The following is a 21,797-nucleotide window of genomic DNA, read 5'->3' on the forward strand; positions in this document are numbered from 1 at the left end:
TTGATTAAATAGCTCAGCAGCTAAGCATATTATATAATTACCTGTATCGTTTGAGATCTGGGATTATGCCGGTGAGGAATTCTTGGGTGAATATCAGTAATGTGTGGAGGGGCTTCAGGATTTGTTCGCACAATATTATGTTTCAAGACTTCATTGTATGGAATACTATCAAAATTTGTCTTCCACACCAATACCTGCAAAACAAAAACAACATATTGCTGGCAGAATATAAAACAAACAAAATCCAAGAATAGGAAATTAATCAGAACACCAAATGAGGAAAATATGTTGAGGGGACATAGTTAAAAAAAACTACTCTATCACAGGATTGCAACTGAGTACGGGTTCATACAACATTAAGATGTCATGCAAATGGCTATAACTGGGTTTCGATTGAGGACAAAGGAGGACAAATGCTTAAATTAAATAACAACCAAAATTAATGTAGATACATTTGAATAATATTCTGCGCACAAATTAATTACAAACTTAACCATGTGGATAAAGAAGTTTGAATGGTATTTCAATTAATCTACTCTCACTAGTTTAGAATTCCGTATTTTAATGTGCTCAGTGAATCTTTGAACTTTTCCACATCTTGGCTAAATACTTAAACGAGCATTTCTGCTTGTTTATTTTACTGAACAGAAGATTAATTTGCTTAGATTTCCCATGGCTCACAGACAAAAATAATTTATTTATGTACAATAGCTTTTCAAGAGTTTGTACTCGTTGGAATTTCTTGCCCTCTGCTGGTCAAGCCATGCATTTACAGAAGATGCCACTTCCAAAAGGTCAGCATACTTCTGTGGCAGCTGGCATGTTGAGTTTTTTGATCCCTTCCCCCAGTTCCCTACCCACTTCCCCCACCGCTGTCTATCCCATTCAGATAGCAGTCTTGCTAACCTCTGTAGCATTTTGAAACGATTAAGAGAATTGAGGAGAAAAAAAAAATCAGTAAACTTGTATGGTTAGGATAATGTTCCAACTCAAGTCTGTGGAACTTTTTACAACCCGTGAACATCCAATAAAATATTTTTGATCTGTGCTCATTGCTGCAATGTAAGAAATGAGGCCCATTGTAAAGTTCCAAAACCTGCATGAAGTAAACTATCATCACTCTCAGATGTTAATGAACAATGAATGTTGGGCATTCTGTTACTGCTTTACTTTGTACTACCTCAATGCACTGTTGTAATGAAATTATCTGTCTGGACAGTGTGCAAGATGAGTGTTTCACTCTATCTTAGTACATGTGATAATAATGAACAATTTACTAGTAAAGAATACACCATTTCTTATTCAGTAGCCCCCTGGGATCTTATAAATTCACCTAGAAGTGCAGATAATACACACCTTTTATTCAAAAGATGACTCACTACTTCAGTCTTCCTCTCTATATTTGCACTGAAACGTCAGTCTAAGTGTTGTGCTTCAGTCACTAGAATACAATCTGAAATCATAACCAAGGAGCTCCTACTGATCCCACCACTTTGAGACTTTTCCCCAAATTATTCCCAAACATTCCCTAGCACTTTACCATGCTCTGTAAAGGGCTGATAGGGTCGGTAGTAGCAAAGTTTCATTAAGATCCTAGTGAGAGTGAGCAACGTTAATGTGTTCAGTTGTAAGTGTTGCTGTTGTCGTTGTTTCTATTTGATCCATTGTTAGCACTAAAAGTCAAGGCTGTAACATGCTTCCTCAATCTATAGGGTCCAGTTTAGTAGATTGATAGTTAAAACATTAAATGTAATAGCACTCTAATATTCATTAGGCAAATCTGTTCTAATACCTGAGCACATCCACGTTATAATTGAGCCTTCTAATGCCTTCATACTTTGATATTTTTTTTTAAACAGGTCACCTTGGTACAGTTTCATCAATACTTTAGAATGCATTAAACATCTGCATGCATGGTTGGAAACAGGTATAACATTCTACCATGCATCATGCAGAGGAAACAAATTTCAGCATATTGGCTGGCCATTGAATGAGATAATGTTCATTGTGTAAATATATCTTCCAGGCTTCATTTTAACAGATTAATGGAACAGTACAACATAGGAACAGACAGCTTCCTTGACCCACGATCTCTATTAATCATGATACCAATTGAAACTATTCCATTTCCCTGTAAACAATCCATAGTCATCCATTCTCTTCGCATTCACGTGTCTGTCCAAATACCTTCCATTTTCACGCCACATTCATATCTGCTTCCATCACGACCCCTGCCATTTTGCAGTGACGTCCAGTTTGTTAATATGGAAATGGGATTTAATATTAATTACCCTCTGCCACTGGCATAATGTGACTCCAACTTTTAGGAGATGCATTGCTGCAAGTCAAATCCTATGTGACACCAATATTTGTTGCTGGGTTGCTGGAGTTGTGAAGTAGAGCTCTACTAACTGTTCCATTGTGCTACTTCTCCGGGGTTTCATCAAATGTCATCTGGGAAGGTTAAATCCAATCGATGCAATGGGCACAAATAACTGTGAGAATTGGGGGTGGTGAAATCGAAAGAAAGTGTCAGATAGTCTACATTTTTTTGAATTGTTTGTTTTTACTTGATTCTTCAGTCCAGAGATTAAAGATTAGATAAGGATTAGCTATGTTTGTCACATACATCAAAACATACGTGAAATGTATCATTTGCGTCAACAACCAACACAATCTGATGATGTACTGGGGGCAGCTCGTAAATGTCCACAATTTTGCTAATGCCAACATAGCATGCCCACAACTTACTAACCCTAACCCATTCATCTTTAGAAAGTGGGAGGAAACCCACATGGTCACAGGGAGAATGTACAAACTCTTTGCAGGCAGTGGTGGGAGCTGAATCCTGATCTTCTAAACATTGGTGCTGTTATGTTACGTTACTGTGCTGCCCATCCACAATATTCTAGTTGTTTCACAGCTGTTAAGCCAGGGATGTATAACTGACTTGGCTGTCAATGTAACTGACAGGGGCTTGTGCAGCCCGTCACTTAATGCCTTTTATGATTAGGTAATTTAAGACCATATTGGAGCTAACCTAACTCAGAAAGTAGCTGCTGAATGCTCTATTTGTGACAAGTCTAAACCAACCAGGTAGGGGGATGGTTGGTTTGGGCAATTTGACTCCGCCATGATGTTTACTCTTATAGTAAACAGAAAACTGGATAATGTACTATTTAAATGATTAAGTACTCTTTTGCAAAATATGCTGTCTATGTTTTCCTACTGGTTTTCTTTTAAATACTGCTTAACCTTTCCTCATTTTCACCAAGTGATAAATTAACATCAACAAATGCCTGAATTTCATCTGACACTGACCAGAAAAAAAACTTGCAAGAAATTAAATAGCAGTTTCATTGCACAGCCTTGTCTTAAAGAAAGAGAGATTGCGCACATCAAGACATTCAGAGGTAAGTTTTTAATTGTTGGTGTTTAAGACAATTTCTGCTTATGTTTTAGTTGGAAGGTGCTATTTACTCAAGGAAACTGCTAAAAACAAGTTTTCATTTAACACCAGCTGCCTAATGAAATCCCAAAATGGACCTCATCTGTTCTAACACAATTCTTTCTTGGGGGACTGACAAATGCAATAATGTCTCTCTGCATTCTGGCATCATTTGGACTATCATCAAGCTTCTGTTTACCCTATAGACCAAACAAATACGATGGAGCCACATAACTCCTCCTGTAAAAATAAGGGAAGAACTGACAAAGTTTGATTCGTTTCTAAAGGCTAATAAATCATATAATAGGAATATGTATAGTCAGCATCCACCCTTTCTTCAAAAATAGCTCGTTTTGTTACAGCTAGCAAGCTTAAAAAAGAGCAATACACAATCCTCTGGAAGAACTTAGCAAAGTCAAGCAGCATCAGCAGCTTCCTGTGTCTCCAAATTTAATGAAAACTCAGTTCTTGGGAAGCAGTACTAAAAATTGTAAAAATTGATATTTGTATTATATTTGTCAGTAAAGGATTGTAAAGACAACATTGTATTTGTCAACTGAATTGAGCAAAAAGATATTTCAATGGGAGGTCTAGTGAGTGGAAATTTGAGCCATTGCTGGAAAAAATGCAGGAAGCTGCTAAATTAAGCTGGTAAGATTGAGGCACAAGCCTCCTCACCAATTTTTTACAAATGCACATATAAAGTATCCTATCTGGATACATCACAGCTTGGTAAGGAAACTGCTCTGCCTGGGACCTCAAGAAAGTGCAGAGAGTTGTGGGTACAGCTCAGCACATCATGGAGACCAGGCTCCTCTCTGTGGGCTCAGTCTACACCTCACTGCCTTGGTGAACTGCTCACATACTCAAAGACCCCACCCAACCACACCATTCTCTCTTCCCCCTTCCTAGAAGATTAAAAAAAACCTGAAAGCATGTAGGGCTGTAGGATTCTCCAGCTGTTAAGACTATTTAATGATCCCCTAGTATGACAAGACAGACTCTTGAGTTCAATCTACCTCATTATGGCCTTGCACCTTATTGTCTGCCTGCAAATTCACTGTAACTATAGCACTACAATCTATATTCTGTTACTGCATTCCCTCATACCACTTCAATGTACTGAAGTGATGAAATGATGTGCAAAACAGAGCTTTTCACTGTACCTCAGCACACAAGGAGCGTTTGATGGATCTGGCCCTGTACTTGCTGTGGTTTGGAAAGAATTGGGCGGGGGAACATAGCGGATATTGAAAGGCCTGGATAGAGTAGATGTAAGGAGTATGTTTTCTATAGTAGGGGAGTCCAGGACTAGAGAGCATACCATCAGAATATAATGGCAACCCTTTAGAACTGAGATGAGGAGCAATTTCTTCAGCCAGAGGGTGGTGAATCTGAGGAATTTATTGCCAGATGGCTGTGGAGGCCTTATCATTATGTTTAAAGTGGAGATTGATACGTTTTTGATTAGTATGGGCATCAAAGGTTATGGGGAGAAAGCAGGAGAATGGGGTTGAGAGGGATACTAAATCAGCCATGATGGAATGGCAGAGCAGACTCAATGGGCTGAATTTTGGTGCTATGTCTTTCAAGACAATGGTAAAACAATAGTAAATGCACATGAAGCAAGGGAAGAAGAAGAGAACCTAACTCCTAAATGGACAGCAGGAAACAACTAGGGTCACATTCCAAGCTTAAAGCTTTACTGCTTGTCATCAATGAAAAGAAACTGGGTGGGTGGGATCCAAGAACCAAGATCCATGCTGGAGTTTACAAGGTACATGGAATCCAGCTGCCTACACACTGTGTGGAATAAACGACATTAACAGCTAAGGGAGAGGTGGGTGGTTAAGCAGAATGATAAAGCAAAAAACAGGAGTTTAGGAAGTCAAAGTGGAGGCTGCAACAATGGAACCTAGCTTACAATGTTTTAAACTGTAACCAAACCTGCAAGTTGTTTTTAAGGTGACTGCTTGTTACGAATAGTCTTCATGAATGCTAATGGTCAAGAGTGAATTGCCTGTTTAGCCATTCTTGCTGAGAAGCACACTTGCTGACTAGTTCACAACCTTTGATTAGGAAAAAAGCTCATAAAACATTATTAAAGTGCACGAAAGGAAGTATAGACAACTTGTATAGGCATATATCAGACATCTAAAATATTTCTGAAACAAGGCTAATTAGTATTTACAAGAACCAAAGTGTCAAACCTGTGAATCAGTTCCACCAGAAGCAAAATATTCGCCTTGCCTGGAAAATGTCACTGCCATTACAGGACCCTGCAAATAAATAATATCACATTAGGATGCATGGACTATTTGAAAACAAGTCTACACTTTTTGCACAATTATTATATGAATATACACTTAAAAGTTTTATGATTCAGATGGAGTCAGAGTACTACAGTGCAGAAATAGGCCCTTCAGCCCATCTAATCAGTGCCGAACTGTTATTCTGCCTAGTCCCATCGACACAGACCTGGACTATAGAGTAAGCCATAGAATTGTTTTCCATCTCTGAGATTCCTGTCTACAGAGAACAAATTACAGCCTAGAAATGACTTAATGCAGTGCAACCTGGTCATACAGCATGAAAACATTCAACCTAACTCATCCATGCTAACCACTGGGCTCCTTTGCTTATTAATTCTATTTCCCAGGCTCAGTCCAGTGCCTAGTTGGTTAGGGGATTCAAGTGTTATGCTTAACTGCTCATCTAGCAGCTGTAACTTCTTAAATACTATCAGTGACCTAGCTTCACCCACTTTGAAGCAGTGCATTCGAGATATTTACCATTCTCTAGGTGAGGGTAGCTCTCCCTCATAACCCCTGTACGTCTCTTACCAATTACTCTAAATCAAGGTACTCTATTTTTATTTACCCCTGATATGGAGAAAAGTTTCTTGCAGTAGTCCAGTTGAGACCTGATCAAGGCTTTATAAAGCACCACTTCCCTACTTCTGTATTCAATACCCTGGGTATTGAAGAGTGGTATGTCATATGCCTTCCTAACCACATTATCTACCACAATCAAGGAACTACAAACTTCTACTATAAAGGTCCAGCAGTTCTTCAGTAACTCACTACCATTCCTGGAATATGTCTTAACCTCACTGGTACTCCCAAAATGCAGCATCACAGATTTGTCCTGATTATACTCCATTTGCACCAACATACAGTTTCAATATCTTTCACCAGCCTTTTTGTGCAATGAAAAATCTGAATACTAAACATGACAAAGTCTTGCATATTAAGCAGGTCATAAGAATTTTGGGGAATGCTGTAGGTCACAAAAAATGTGTTCCTGGACTCTTGTACAAATGATGCAAAATGAGTTTAAAGTTACGTTAAGTAATAAAGGCCTGCAGGTGTCTGACCTAATCTGTAGTCATGGACACTCCTACAGATAAGTCACCATTAAGTTTCTTAACTGCCTCCCAATTCAACCTTTCTGAATTTCACCCTGCACAGGTCTACAAACTTCAGAGCCTGATCATAAGAATCAGGAGTAGAAGCAAGCTGCTCCTCAAACCTCCTCTAACTTTAAACCTACTATTGGCTGATCCAATCAACTTTCTCATGCTCTCCTCATATCACGCAAATTCATTTTAGTTTAAGTAGGTCTTGTGTTCTGTCCAGCTATATTCAATGACTCCATCTCAATGGATTTCTGGACTAGCAACTTCTGAAGATCTACACCTTCCCTTGTGTAGAAACTCCTCCTCCAACTCTGATAAGTACATAGATAAAAAGTGGCCAAGAAGAATATGGACTCAATTCAGGCAAATGGGTCTAACTCAGATAAACATATTCATCAGCATGGAGAAGTTGGGCTGAAGGGACAGTTTCTGTTGACTTTAAGGTAAGGCCCAAAGTCGCTGTATGGATGAGATAATGATAAAGTTATCTGAAGATTAATGTTCAGATATTTCTTCAACAGCTCTTTTTCCCTATGACAAGCTTTGCCTCATCTTACCAAAGACTGCCCTTGTCTCATCCATTCTGATCTTAAATTCTCTGCAATTTAAAACTCAATTATTTTCTCTCTTTCCCAGACTGATGACTGGGCTTTCAGCTTAAGCAATAACTCTGCTTTCCTCTTCACAGATGCTGTCTAATCTGCTGAGAATTTCCAACAGTTTCTGTTTTAATTGTAGATTGCAACATCTGCAGTGTTTTGATTTTCATTGAAACTGAGTACACTGTGATTAGCTCAACACATTGATCTGAGAAATCACCCCAAATGGACTGATTTGTTCAATCTACACTCAGTGCCACTTTCCTGACAGGAAGGTGACAGTAACTCAAGTAACCATGTGTTTTAACAGTGCTGTGCAGAAAAGGGTATCTCTGAACACACAACACATTGAACCTTGAAGTGGATAGGCCACAGCAGCAGACCACACCCAGTTCCAAGGTGCAATTCCAAGTGGCCACTGAGTATATATCATAATTAACATCATTCATAATTATTGCAGAACCTCTTTTACACGACCCAACCGAACCATTCTTTGAAGGCCTAATCAGACTTCTTGTTCTTAATGTTTATCTCTACCCAAACTGATTCAACATTTTAAGCCAATATAATTTTTTATCCATTATTAACAGAAGGACTTCAATTTACTTACTTTCTGCCTGTTACGACCCTGGCGTTTAGGGCAACAGTGAAGGTCCTTTGTCTCTGTTTGTCTAAATCGTTGCACAAATATAGGAATCCTCATTGTGGTTTCTGTAACAATTTTTTTTGACTAATCAGGGTGATTAGCCCTGAGTTGAAACCCTGAACCTAGAAGACTGGTGGATCACTCTTAGTCTGGTTTCTGCTCTTTGACCTGTTTGGCATGGGTGACCCTACCAACAGCCAAGCCACAAGACCCTGACTGTAGCCAATATAGCTCTCTGGGTCACTGAGGCACGCAAGCCTCCAAACCCAAAGGTTGTGGTCCTCTTGGAGGTTTTATGTCAACCCATCTCTCCAAGTGTAATGCTTTACAGCGCCAGTAACCTGGATTCGATTCGTGCCACTGCCTGTAAGGAGTTGTATGTTCTTCCCCGTGACCATGTGGATTTCTGCAAGGTACAGTACTCCAGTTTCTTCCCACATTCTAAAGACATCTGGGTTAGTAGGTTAATTGGTCACTCAGATGCATCTGGGTAATGGGGGCTTGTTGGGCCGGAAGGGCCTGTTTACCAGGCTGAATCTCTAAATAAAAATTAAATAAAATTATCACATATTCTGAATATTCAGTACTTCACCTGGGTCAACTTGCAATCAACTTTTCTGTAATGACTTTCAGATCGTACCCATTTATGCTAATCAATTAATCTATCTTGTTATGAAGACTGTGCACTTTTATATAACGATCCATTAATTTTATCTATTTTTCCTTACAACAATTTGGTTTTCTGGTGTACTCTTACACTTGCATCATCCGCTTCCTCCCAATGTACCCTTTATACTTTCACAGCACTCAAACCCTAATCTGGCTGATTTGTGTTCCAATCTCACAATAAAAACACTGATGTAGAACACTGGATCTCCACGTCCTTGTCGCAACTCCTGAGGACCCCTGACTGAGCCGTTTAGGTGTCTCCCACATGTGATCTACTTGTTTTCTTCTGTTTTGGTGCATAAGATATTATTTATTATGCATGAATATACCAGGAGGACCCACACATAAGAATTTACTGGCCCGCCACACTAAATGTTCTTTGAGATGCAGAATCATTTTCACATTTGTACTTCTTAAAAAACTTGTACATATTTTCTACTATATAGCAAACCTCTCAGATGAGTAAGGATTAACTTTATTTGTCACATATACATTGAGACATAGTAAAATGCATTGTTTTGTGTCAAAGACTAACACTGTCAGAGGATTGTGCTGGGGGCAGCCTGCAAATGTCACCACACTTCCAGCACCAAAGTAGCATGTGCACAACTCACAAATCCTAATCAGCATGTCTTTGTAATGTAGGCAAAAATCAGAGTACCCACAGGAAACTCATGCAGTCATGGGGAGAACATCCTTACTGACTGCAGTGGGAATTGAATACTGATCTGTGATTGCTAGCACTGCAAAGCGATTGCGCTAACCACTACACAACTGAGAATGTGTTGGGGGTAGCTTGCAAATGTCACTTTGCTTCAGGCATCAACACAGCATGACCATGACTTAATAGTTCCAACCAATATGCCTTTGGACTGTGGGAGAAAAATGGAGCACCCAGAGGAAACCTGCACGGTCAAGCGGAGAATGTACAGAAGCCTTATAGTCAGCAGCGGGAATTGAACCATGATCGCTTCTATAGCTGGTGCTAGCCACTATGCTATTTTGCTGCCCTCATACAATGTATGATTGAGTTTGATTTAACTGTTAACATCAATGCTAATTTAAAACTAAATAAGTAATGCATTACATCAGAAGGAAAGAATGATAATAGGCCACCTGAAATGTTATGCTTTTAAATGCATCTTTATTTTCACCTGGTGTCCATGGAGAGTATAAAATAATCGTCCTTCCAACAAGTCCATTATCTTGAGAGTACAGTCACTAGATGCAGTAATAAGGTAGTTGCCAGAAGGATGGAAAGATAAGCAGTTCACTGAAGCACTGTGGACTGTTTAAAAGACAGGAGGTCAGTATAATTTAACACGATGCAAAATAAATCATTTTGTGATCTTTCTGAATATCAGTTAACAGCAAAAAATATTTTCCAATACACCTGGTCCTCAATAACCTGATATCTTAAGCATACTGGTGCAACCAGGTTCCTTGTTTGATGCTAAGTATCAAATAACACATCTTCTCGCCACATTGTTAAATATATTTGCAAATTATAGCAACTTAATAAAATCTTTAAACATACAATAGTCACTTAGTTTTTACATGGCTTACAACTTAATGATGAAATTGGTATTTAAAATTTGTACAACACACACAAAATGCTGGTGGAACACAGCAGGCCAGGCAGCATCTAAAAGGAGAAGCACTGTCGACATTTCAGGCCGAGACCCTTCATCAGATTTCCTCGTGTTTGCTCTTTAAAATTTGTATTTCCTTTGGTGGGGTGGAGATGCATCTCTAGCAAAGGAGGTGTAAGGCACTCATTCCTTCTGTTAGCCTGCAGATCACCTCTGGGCAAGATGTAGTACCTGCTTAGTCCCCCTCGATCAGAGTCACATGAAGCCATGGGAGCAGGTGATGGATGGTTGTATGAGCAGCCGGTCCTGGTTTTGCAACCACTGACACCAGGCAGACAATTTCTGAAGAATACTGATAATGGTTGGGGGGGGGGGGGGGGTCACCTGTCTTATAAAGACACAGCCCAGAAGATGGCAAAACACTTCTGTAGAAAAATTTTGCAAAGAACAATCATGGTCAAGACCACGATTGCTTACATTATGCGGCATGGCACATGATAATAATGATGATGATTTCCTTTGGAATCTCCGATATTATTTACTATTTCTTAATATAGGACACAGAACATTACAGCACAGTACAGGCCCTCTGATCTACAATACTGTGCTAACCTTTTAACCTACTCCAGAATCATTCTAACCGTTTCCCCCTATACAGCCCTCCACTTTATCATCCATGTGTCTATCTAAGAGTTTCTTAAATGCCTCTAATTTACCTGCCTCTATTAAGACTACTAGCAACCCTTTGCTCTCTGTATAAAGAAACCACTGACATTCCCACTATTCTTTCCACCAATTGCCTCTACCACTACCCATGGCAGGGTGTTCCATGCACCCGCCACTCTGTGTAAAAAAAACTTACCGTTAATATTCCCACATAACAGAGCATGTTTGGTATTTTAATGCTCAACAGCCAAGTATTATTGACAGAATGATCCATTTTCAATATAGTATCTTCACCTACACTAGAAGGCAAGATTACTGCAACATGTTACAAATTAGCCCAATGTGATCTGACATGCTTTGCAGCTATTTTCTTGAAACAATCATAATCTGTTTCCCATTCTCTCACTCATTTCTTCCATCTGTCTTTTCCATTTCTAACCTAACCATTCAGTTACACAAGAGATTCTGCAGATGCTGGAAATCCAGAATAATATAAACAAAATGCTGGAGGAACTCAGCAGATCAGGCAGCATCTATTGAAAGGAATAAAGAGCTGATATTTTGGGCAAGAAACGATGATTCTTTATTCCCTTCCATAGATACTGCCTGACCTGCTGAGTTCCTCACCGTTGAGCTTCCTTCTCATCACTTTTGCCAGGTTCTTTCCCATCTCCCTGTCAGATTACCCATTCTACATAAATACTCACACAAACAGTAAATAGTAGTAGTTATTTGGCCGGTGAGTAGCAGCACAATTTTACGTACTTAAGAGTCCTTGTCAAGCATTTCTTTCCATAAACAGCAGTGTCATTGACACCAAGCTGCTCCAAACTGGTCAGTTGTTGGGCCTTAAGTATGTGAAGAAATCCCAGTGGCTATTATTGATATCTGGCGTGTATGTGCAGACAATCAGAAGCAGAACAACTAGAAACATGAAGTAGGATTGCATGAGCAGCCCTGAGAACATGCCACTAACCCTGACACACTGTGTACCAGGGAATGTCTTAAATTGTAAAATTATAAACAGACATTTTGACAATTGCAAACTAGATGGCTAACATGATTTCAGATGTTGGAATTAAAAGAAACAAATTCATATAAAGAAAGTATTGGACTTACAGACATACCATTGGCTAAAAAAAACAAATCAATATCTAGGAGGCATGCAAAGAAATGTATGAAATGGTGCTTCACAAGATGATTGGAAACAGCAGCTCTGGAAAATAAGCATCACAGAAGAAGACCCCAAGTCAAGTACTTGGAGAAGAAATTGTCAAGTTCATCTACAGCAGTGGTTCCCAACCTGGGGTCAACAGGCCTCTTGCTTAATGATATTGGTCCACGGCATTAAAAAAAATGTAGGGAAGCCCTGATCTAGAGCAATATCTGAATTGCATGGCACTTGACCGCGAGACCCTGCAACAGATTGTGTGGTCTGCTGAGAGAATCATCAGGGTTTCTCTCCCTCCCAGGACATATACCAGAAGTTCTACAATCCTTACAACTGTCAAGGACCTCTCCCATCTGTCCTGCAATCTCTTTGACCTCCTACTGTTAGGCAGAAAGTACCACATTATAAGAACAACGTCTGTTGGACTGCGTAACTGCTTCTTCCCCAAGCTGTGAAACTTCTGAATACCCTGCTACCATCCAGTGCACATCACTTTTACAAGTTCAGGTTTACTTATCATTCAATCATACATGAATACAGCCAAACAAAACAGTATTACTCTTGGGCCAAGATGCAAAACATAGTACCAACAGTCACACACAGTACAAGGTACATATATCAGTAAAATACAATCACACACAAATAATTATATAGTCCAAGACCTGAGTCTCAATGTTGCAGCAGTCTGCAGTTGAACACAATACAGCTCATCTTCTGCCAAGCGAACACAGGGGCAGCACCAACTCCAGCTTGGACGCTGTGCCACACTGCCTCTGGTGGAGCACACTGACTGTGACCCCTTTCCCCTGGGCAGCTGTAGACAAGCAACACCACTGCTTAAGGCTGACTCCTCCCTACGATCGAAGCCACGCAGCTCCCCCAACATCCACTAATAATTCAGTGAATACAACTTGCAGTATTCCACATTAACAATGTCCTACAGGGTCTTGCAATCACAAGAAAAGCGACTAAGATGATCACTCACTGTTAGACTGCAGAACTCCTTCATGCACTGGCTCTTCTGACGCATTCTCTGATGCAGGCAGTAGCACGAACCACACAAACTCCAGTTCCTTCAGTTTCTCAATCAACAAACAACACGCTGATGGGATAGACCTACAGTACTTTCAGTTCTAAATTTCCGTAGGGTCTTATGACCTTAAAATATGTGTAAAAATGACTCTGGCATCTTGATTGAACTGGTAGAAGCCTCTGCAATTGAATGCATCGCCATCTTACAGGTCAGCTAAGACAGCACCAATAGCGGTATACTGTTGTATACAGTATTTATTTGTTGTTTATGCACTTACGTCAACTACAGAATACTTTTAAAAATCTGTTAATATTGTGTTAATATTATTTTTTATGTGCTGTATGTGATATATGTACTGTATTTTTGCACCTTGGTCCCTGAGGAACATTGTTTCATTTAGCATGTGTAAAGTTGAATGACAATAGACTTGAACTTGAATACAAGTAGTGAGTTTTGGAAGTTGTGAATCTAAACTTAGGAACTGTGTAACTAAGAGTTATGCAACTAATGAATTAGAGTTTTATTTGAAACTATGGAACAAATCTTTGAGATGTTTTTACCAAACATGATTAATAAAGAATAGGTATTTGGATCAACTTAGATTACATTAGGAACAGTAATATCTGGATCAATCACACAATAAAACCTGTTTAGCTGATCTATAAACATGTGCATTAATCATGTCATTAACATGCCTATAACCTTGTGAACCTGGAATAAAATGGATTAGTTTAAATATGCTACAAACTTATAACATTCAAGTTCTTCCATAAGGATTACACTGACATTCTGAAAAATAGAACGATTAACTTAAAGTACCAATTAATTACCCTGATAGTGTTGCAGCAGTTTGTTTATACGGACATCCCAAAGTTGCACAGTATTATCGGTTCCTGCTGAAGCTACACAGGTCCCACTGGGGTTAAAATCTACAAAGTTGGCAAACCTAGGTCAAAATAAATATCACACATTTGGATATCAGCAAAAATGTAGAATGCAATAAATTTCTTACTAGTTTTACCCAGTAAAAACAATGGTTTAATGAACAAGTTGAGGCAAATAGCTACTGTAAACATTACAATTTGACTCTAAACCTTAAGGCACTTGCAAGTTATGCCACAAGGTATCTATTGCTTCTCTAAACAAATTTCTTACTGAGGATGTGAATATTTTATTTATTTATTTATTTAGAAATAAGAGCACAGCAATAGACTGTTCTGGCCCAATGAGCCTGCAGCACCCATATGATGAATTAACCTACTAACACATACACCTTTGGAATGTAGGTGGAAACTGGAGCATCCGGAGAAACCAGTGTGGTCATGGGGAGACCATACAAACCTCCTGGTGGGAATAATTATATGCTTTGGTACAAAAGAATATCAACTTACCCCCCATGATTACTGAAAGTATTGATACACTCTCTACTCGCTGTGTCCCAGATCTTAACAGTTCTGTCATCACTACAGGAAACTATAAGCCTTCCATCTGGTGAGAACCTGTTCAAAATAATGCAGTTGAAATACAATAAGAATACAGCCAGATAAAAAAAAATGGTAATTTTTATACTTCAAACCAGTAAAATGACTTTTTAGATATGGTTGTACATTTGATAACGTCTGTTTACAAGAATGTTAATACCTGACATCCCCTAATAGTATGCAATAGTGAACTGATTTTTATTTACAGGCATTGGGTTAGGTTTAAAAATGCACACTGGAGAGCAATACTACACTTTAAATAAAGATAAGAAAACAAGAGTAAGAGCAAGTGGCTCTGCACCTCAAGCTTGCCTCATTGTCCAACTAGATCATGGACAATCTGTCGCATGTGTTTTTTCCTCTTGTGATAGTTCCTCAAGCCCTCAATTCCAAATCTTTCAAAATTTCCCTCTTTAATGTTCGAACCTTTACAATCTTCAAGGGTAGAGAATTCCAAAGATTCATCACCCTCTATATGAGGCTCATATGTATCTTAGTTTTAAATGACAGCCCCTTAACTTAGACCTATGCTCCTTCATTCAATATTTTCTACAAGTGGAAATATCTCAACATGTAATCTACTGTGCCCCTAATGACCTTTTATGTTTCATTAAAATCATTCTTCGTTCTTCTAAACTCCGAAGAATTCAAGATCTCATTTCTTTAGCTGATTGATAGGACATGAAAGGAATATTTTTATTTTTATGTATATTTACATATTTTTACTTAAATAAGGGAACCAAATCAGTGCACAATACTCCAGGTATCACCTCACTGGTACCCTGTACAACTGTAACAATATTTACTCACTTCCAGATTCCAATCAGCTTGCAATAAAGGTCAATATGCCATTTGCCTTCCAAATCACCTGCCTACCAATGTATGACTTGTACACAAGTAGGCAGAGATCCATCTGCACTTCACTCAATTGCAATTTTTCTGATGTCAGTCTCAAAAGGCTTTGCTAAATGCTTAGGTAATAGTCTGCTTCTAGATTTCTCTGACAAGGACGAATGACCTCACTGTCCTGTATTAAACTCCATTTGACAAGCTTTTACCCACTCACTTAACCTATCCATATCCTACTACCGATGCCAAATATCCTTATTGCATCATAGTCTCCTAAGTATTTCCATGTCATTAGCAAACTTGAACATCTTGCACTCAGTCTCCAGGCTACTTATAAACTCCTAGGCCTCTCTGTTTTACAAGTCAAACCAGGGCAGGACATAGAGTGAATGACATGACCCTGGGTAACTTCACAAAATGCATCACTTCACACTTGTCAAATTCCATTGATCATTCCTTTACCCATTTCCCCAGTTAGAGTCATAGAACACTACAGCACAGAAACAGACCCTTCAGCCCATCTAATCCATGCCAAACTATTATTCAGCCTAGTCCCAATGACCTGCACTTGGATCATAGCTCTCCATTTCCTCCCATCCATATACTTTCCAAATTTATCTTTAACATTGAAATCAAATCCACATTCACCATTTCCAATGGCAGCTTGTTCCACACTCTCACTAGCCTCTGAAGTGAAGAAGTTCTCCCTCAGGCTCCCCATAAACACTTCATCTTTCATCCTTAACCCAGGACTGTGATCTAGATCCTGCTGTAACTTTAGATAATCTCCTTCACCATCCACCACACCACCATTTTTGGTGTCACCCACAAAGTTACTAATTCGATATTCTAACTTTGTTTTATAAGTGATAACTAATATTCATTCCATGATAACATACATTCCCCAATACCATGAACTTTTATCTTGTGCACTAACCTTTCATGTGGCACCTTGTCAGATGCCTTATGGAAATTCAAATATCCTATACCTACAGGATCCCCTCTCAGGTAGGTGGGGCTCATCAGCCTTGGACAGCAGCCCACCTAGGAGAAGGAAAACTCTGATTTTAAACCTCTGCTGCTTTGTGGCCATACCCACCCATGGGAAAGTCTACGGGAGTAAACCCTGAGGAAGAAATCTGGAGCCGGGGTCCCTAGGGCAGTTTGATGTTGTTTACAATTTCACTCTGGCAACCTCTGTGACGACACTGGTGCCAAACTGTATCGGTGCTTGCCCTTCCCTTGGACTACATCAGTGACGTGGAGAAGGGGAACCCACTGCATGGGCAACAGCTGGTTCTTCAAATCTTCCCGCCCAGGCTTGCGTCCTGGGGAGAACACAGTCCACCAGAGGCGCAAACCCGTGATCCCCTACTACTCCAACAACAACAGAATCCCTTCTGTCAATTCTGCTTGTTGCATCCTTGAAGGGCTATGTTCAGTTAACAACTAGCAAATGCACTATTTTCATACATGTTGAGTTCTTGTTTAGAAAGCAGGTTAACTAAAATATCCTGAAAGAACAAAATATGATTTTGCAAACATTATGGACAGTATACTGCAACTTTAGCTGATATCAGTGAATACTTACACACAAAATTCTAAATCTATAATTTAAACAGTTCACAAATATCTACATCAACAATGTTGAGATTGAGAGGGTTGAGGACTTCAAGTTCCAGGAGTCAAAGTCACCAACAGCCTGTACTGGTCTAACCAACATATATAACACGGCCAGGAAAACTCTCCAATGCTTCTACTTCTTTAGGAAGCTAAGGAACTTTGGCATGTCCTTGTCGACCCTTACCAATTTTTATCAATGCACCATAGAAAGCATCTTATCTGGATGCTTAGTCTGACTGTAAGAGTTGTGGTCATAGCTCAGCACATCACAGATTCTGCTTACATTTCTTACTGCCTCAGACCCCACTCATGTCAGACTTTCTCTCTTCTCCCCTTTTCCATTGGACACAAGACATGAAAGCCTGAAAGCACACATCACCAGGCTCAAGGACATCTTCTACCCCACTATTGCAAGGTAAGTAAGTGATTCCCTAGTACAAATTGGACTCTTGACCCTACAATATCTCTCGTTATGATCTCATACCCACACTTTTCTGTAGCAGTTAGTTTATTTTGCAGTGCTATCTTTTAAACCTCATTCTATCTCACTACACTGTGTAAAGAACTACGGTAATCTTTAAGAACAGTATGCAAGAAAAGCTTTTCACTGTATCTTGGTACATGTGACAATAATAAACCAATTCCAAAACAAAAAGCCAAAATACACCTTGAAATAAAACAGTCAACATAATCAAGCTCAAACTACAAAGAGCAATCTTCCAAATTATGTACTGATTTGATTATATAATCACTAGTGGAAAGAAAAAGAAAGAAAACAAATATTAAACTAAAATTTTAACAGTTTCCATAAGGTTTACTAAGCTAGCTACTCTAGCATAAACTTACCTAGCACAGCGCACCCAGTTATTGTGTTCTTTAAAGGACAACAAAAACCGCTGCTGATGAGCGTTCCACACCTTCACTGATTTGTCGTCAGCTGCTGTAACCAGGAAATTACCATCGCTGGAGAAATTCACACTGCGAACTGTGGCACTGTGGGCTGTGAATGCTGTTGATGCCCCTTTGCTAAACAGAAGATACCAAAACAGAAGATAGTGTTTTCTAAAGGAGGCTTAACAGATAACGTAGGAAAACAATAACCATTTTTGATTTTGAGAACTGTCTTGGGTGAGTGTTAAAAATAAAAATACAAATAAACCTCTTGCTATCATACTTGAAATTATCTTTACATTTTTAAAATTTTCATACTCAAAATAATTATGCACAGTGTGGATAAATGTTTTGTGTGGTGTAGTGTGAAATTATAGACCTTTCATAAGTAAATGAATGTTCATGATATAAATATTGCTGTAATGTCTGCTAGAATATCTGTAATACACATACAAAATGCTGGACGAACTCATCAGGTCAGAAAGAATCTAAGGAAAGGAATAAACAGTCGACATTTCAAGCCGAAATCCTTTATCAAGACTAGAAAAGAAGGGGGGAAGAAAACAGAATTCATTCTTCTAACTCTTATGAGAAGTACCAAGACTACCAAGACTATTGAGAGTTTTGTACTAACTTATACTGATGTTAAAACTTAATGAAAAGACCGACTGTTAGAAGGATAAGGATGTGTTGCCACCCCATCCACTTCAAATGCAAACTCTTTTTGAAGAGGATCCATAAATTCCAATAATTAGTTACGAACATTACAAAATTGTTGGACAACCTGTTTTATTATTTTTGACATGACAGCAGTGTACACAGAAAAAAACACATACTTGAAAAAAATAATCAAATCCATTGATGCGATTCATTTTAATTCACTTTATAATTATAGCTCCCAAGGCAATTTCATTGAGGAAAATCATCTTTACAGAACATAGAACTGTATGTTGTGCTAATCCTAAAACCTACTTCAAGATCAAAGTTCAAAGAAGATTTATTATCAAACTACATCATATACAATCCTGAAATCTATTTTCTTCTGGGCATACTCAATAAATCTATAGAATAATAACCATAACAGAATCAATGAAAGACTGCCCAACAAGTCATTCAACCAAAGTGCAGAAGACAAAAAACTGTGTAAATAGAAAAAGAAATAATAATATTATTAATAATAAATAAACAATAAATTTCAAGAACATGAAGTGAAGAATCCTTGAAAGTGAGTTCATAGGTTATGGGAATATTTCAATGATAGGGCAAGTTAAGTGAAATTATCCCTTTTGGTTTAAGAGGTTGAAGGTTGAGGAGTAATAAATGTTCCTGAACTTGATGGCAAGTCCTGAGGCTCCTGTACCTTCTCCCTAATGGCAGCAGTGAGAAGAGAGAATATTCTGGGTGGAGGGAGTCCCTGATGATGGATGGTACTTACCTGCAACAGTGTTTCATGTAGATGTGCTCAATGGTTGGGAGGGTTTTACCTGTGATGGACTGGGCTGTATCCACCATTATTTGTAGGATTTTTTGTTCAAGATCATTGGTGCTTCCATACCAGTCTGTAATGGAACTGGTCAAAATACTCTCCACCACACATCTAAAACTTTGACAGACTTCTATAGATGCCATGCCAAATCTCCGCAAACCCCCAAGGAAGCAGAGGCGCTACCATGCTTTTTTCATAATTGCACTTACATGCTAGGCCTAGGACAGGTCCTCTGGAAATCCTAGAAAGGATCCTCTCCATCTCTGATTCTCCGATGAGGACTGGCTCATGCAGCTCTAGTTTCTTTCTCCTGAGGTAAATAATCAGCTCTTTGGTCTTGCTAACATTGTGAAAGGTTGTTGTTGTGGTACCAGTCAGCCAGATTTTCAATCTTCCTCCTGTATTCCGATCCGTCACCATCTTTGATTCAGCCTATGACAGTGGTGTCATCAGCAAACTTGGATATGGTATTGGAGCTGTGCTCAGCCATACAGTCATAAGTGAGAAGTGGGTACAGCATGGTTTTAAGCACATAGCCTTGAAGTGCACCTGTGCTTATGGAGATCATCGAGGCAATGTTTTTGCTAATCTGAACTGAATGAGGTCTGCAAGTGAGGAAACCCAAGATTCAAATGCACAAGCCGGTATTGAAGCCAAGGTCCAGGAGCAAACACGAGGAAATCTGCAGATGCTGGAAATTCAAACAACACACACAAAACGCTGGTGGAACACAGCAGGCCAGGCAGCATCTATAAGGAGAAGCACTGTGGACGTTTTGGGCCGAGACCCTTCGTCAGGACTAACTGAAAGGAGAGATACTAAGAGATTTGAAAGTAGTGGGGGGAGGGGGAAATGCAATATGATAGGAGAAGACCAGAGGGGGTGGGATGAAGCTAAGAGCTGGAAAGGTGATTGGCAAAAGTGATACAGCTCTTAGTTTCATCCCACCCCCTCCGGTCTTCTCCTATCATATTGCATTTCCCCCTCCCCCCACTACTTTCAAATCTCTTAGTATCTCTCCTTTCAGTTAGTCCTGACGAAGGGTCTCGGCCCGAAACGTCGACAGTGCTTCTCCTTATAGATGCTGCCTGGCCTGCTGTGTTCCACTAGTGTTTCGTGTGTGTTGTTTCAAGGTCCAGGAGCTTATTGATTATTTTGAGGAGATGATGGTATTGAATGCTGAGTTGTAGTCAACAAAGAGCATCCTGATATATCAGAATCAGGTCTAATATCATTGGCATATATCATAAAATTTGTTTACTTAGTGGCAGCTGTACATTACATGATAAATATAGAAAAAAAGAATCACAGTAAGTATGTATTGTATTAAAACAGTTATATTAAGAATAATAGTGCAAAAACAGAAATAAAAAAGTGAGACAGTGCTCGTGGGTTCCAGTGACCACTTGGAAAGCAAATGGCCGAGAAGAAGCAGCTATTCCTGAATTGCTCAGTGTGTGCCTTCAGTCTTCTGTACCTCCTTCCTGACAGTAACAATGAAATGAGGGCATGTCCTGGTTGATGGGTGTCTTTAGTAACAGATACCACTTTCCTGAGGCACCACGGATACTACGGATGTTAGTACCCATGATGGAGCTTCTTTCAATCTTGTGCAATAGCCCCCCACCCATCCCATACCAGACGGTGATACAGCTTGTCAGAATGCTCTCCACAGTACATCTGCAGAAACTTGAGTGTTTTAGGTGACAAACCAAATATCCTGAAACTCCTGATGGAATATACTCGCTGTCTTGCCTTCTTTATAGCTGCATTGAAATGTTGGGATCAGTTTGGATCCTCAGAGATACTGACACCTAAGAACTTGAAATTGCTCACCCTCTCCACTTCTGATCCCTCTATGAGGATTGGTTCGTGTTCCTTTGTCTTACCCATTCTGAAGTCCACAATCAGTTCTTTGGTTTTACTGATCTTGATTGCAAGGTTGCTGCTGCAACACCACTCAACTGGCTGATATATCTCGCTCCTGCATGCCCTCTCGTCTCCATCTGATATTCTGCCAACAATGGTTGTATCATCAGAAAATTTATAGATGGCATTTGAGGTATGCCTCTTTGCTGTCCAGATGTTCCAAGATTGCGTGAAGAGCCAATGAGATGGCATCTGCTATGGACCTACTGCTCCAGTAGGCAAACTGGAGTAGATCCAAGTCACTTCTCAGTCAGGAGTTGATATGCTTCAACACTAAACTCTCAAAACACTTCATC

At 39.3% G+C, this 21,797-nt stretch overlaps 1 protein-coding gene across 3 annotated transcripts in view; it reads right to left on the reverse strand.

Moving 5' to 3' along the window:
• poc1b (POC1 centriolar protein B) overlaps positions 1 to 21,797 on the reverse strand; it is a 106,270-nt gene that overhangs the window by 52,107 nt on the left and 32,366 nt on the right. For all 3 annotated transcript variants that reach the window (XM_073058836.1, XM_073058835.1, XM_073058837.1), the window contains exons 4-9: positions 18,042 to 18,221; positions 14,634 to 14,741; positions 14,073 to 14,188; positions 9,935 to 10,068; positions 5,659 to 5,727; positions 42 to 194 (exon numbers count right to left, since the gene is read on the reverse strand). In XM_073058836.1, coding sequence (XP_072914937.1) covers positions 42 to 194; positions 5,659 to 5,727; positions 9,935 to 10,068; positions 14,073 to 14,188; positions 14,634 to 14,741; positions 18,042 to 18,221 — 760 coding nt within the window. The remainder of the gene's footprint in view (positions 1 to 41; positions 195 to 5,658; positions 5,728 to 9,934; positions 10,069 to 14,072; positions 14,189 to 14,633; positions 14,742 to 18,041; positions 18,222 to 21,797) is intronic.

Source organism: Hemitrygon akajei, chromosome 10, assembly GCF_048418815.1.
Source record: "Hemitrygon akajei chromosome 10, sHemAka1.3, whole genome shotgun sequence".
Lineage (NCBI taxonomy): Eukaryota > Metazoa > Chordata > Chondrichthyes > Myliobatiformes > Dasyatidae > Hemitrygon > Hemitrygon akajei.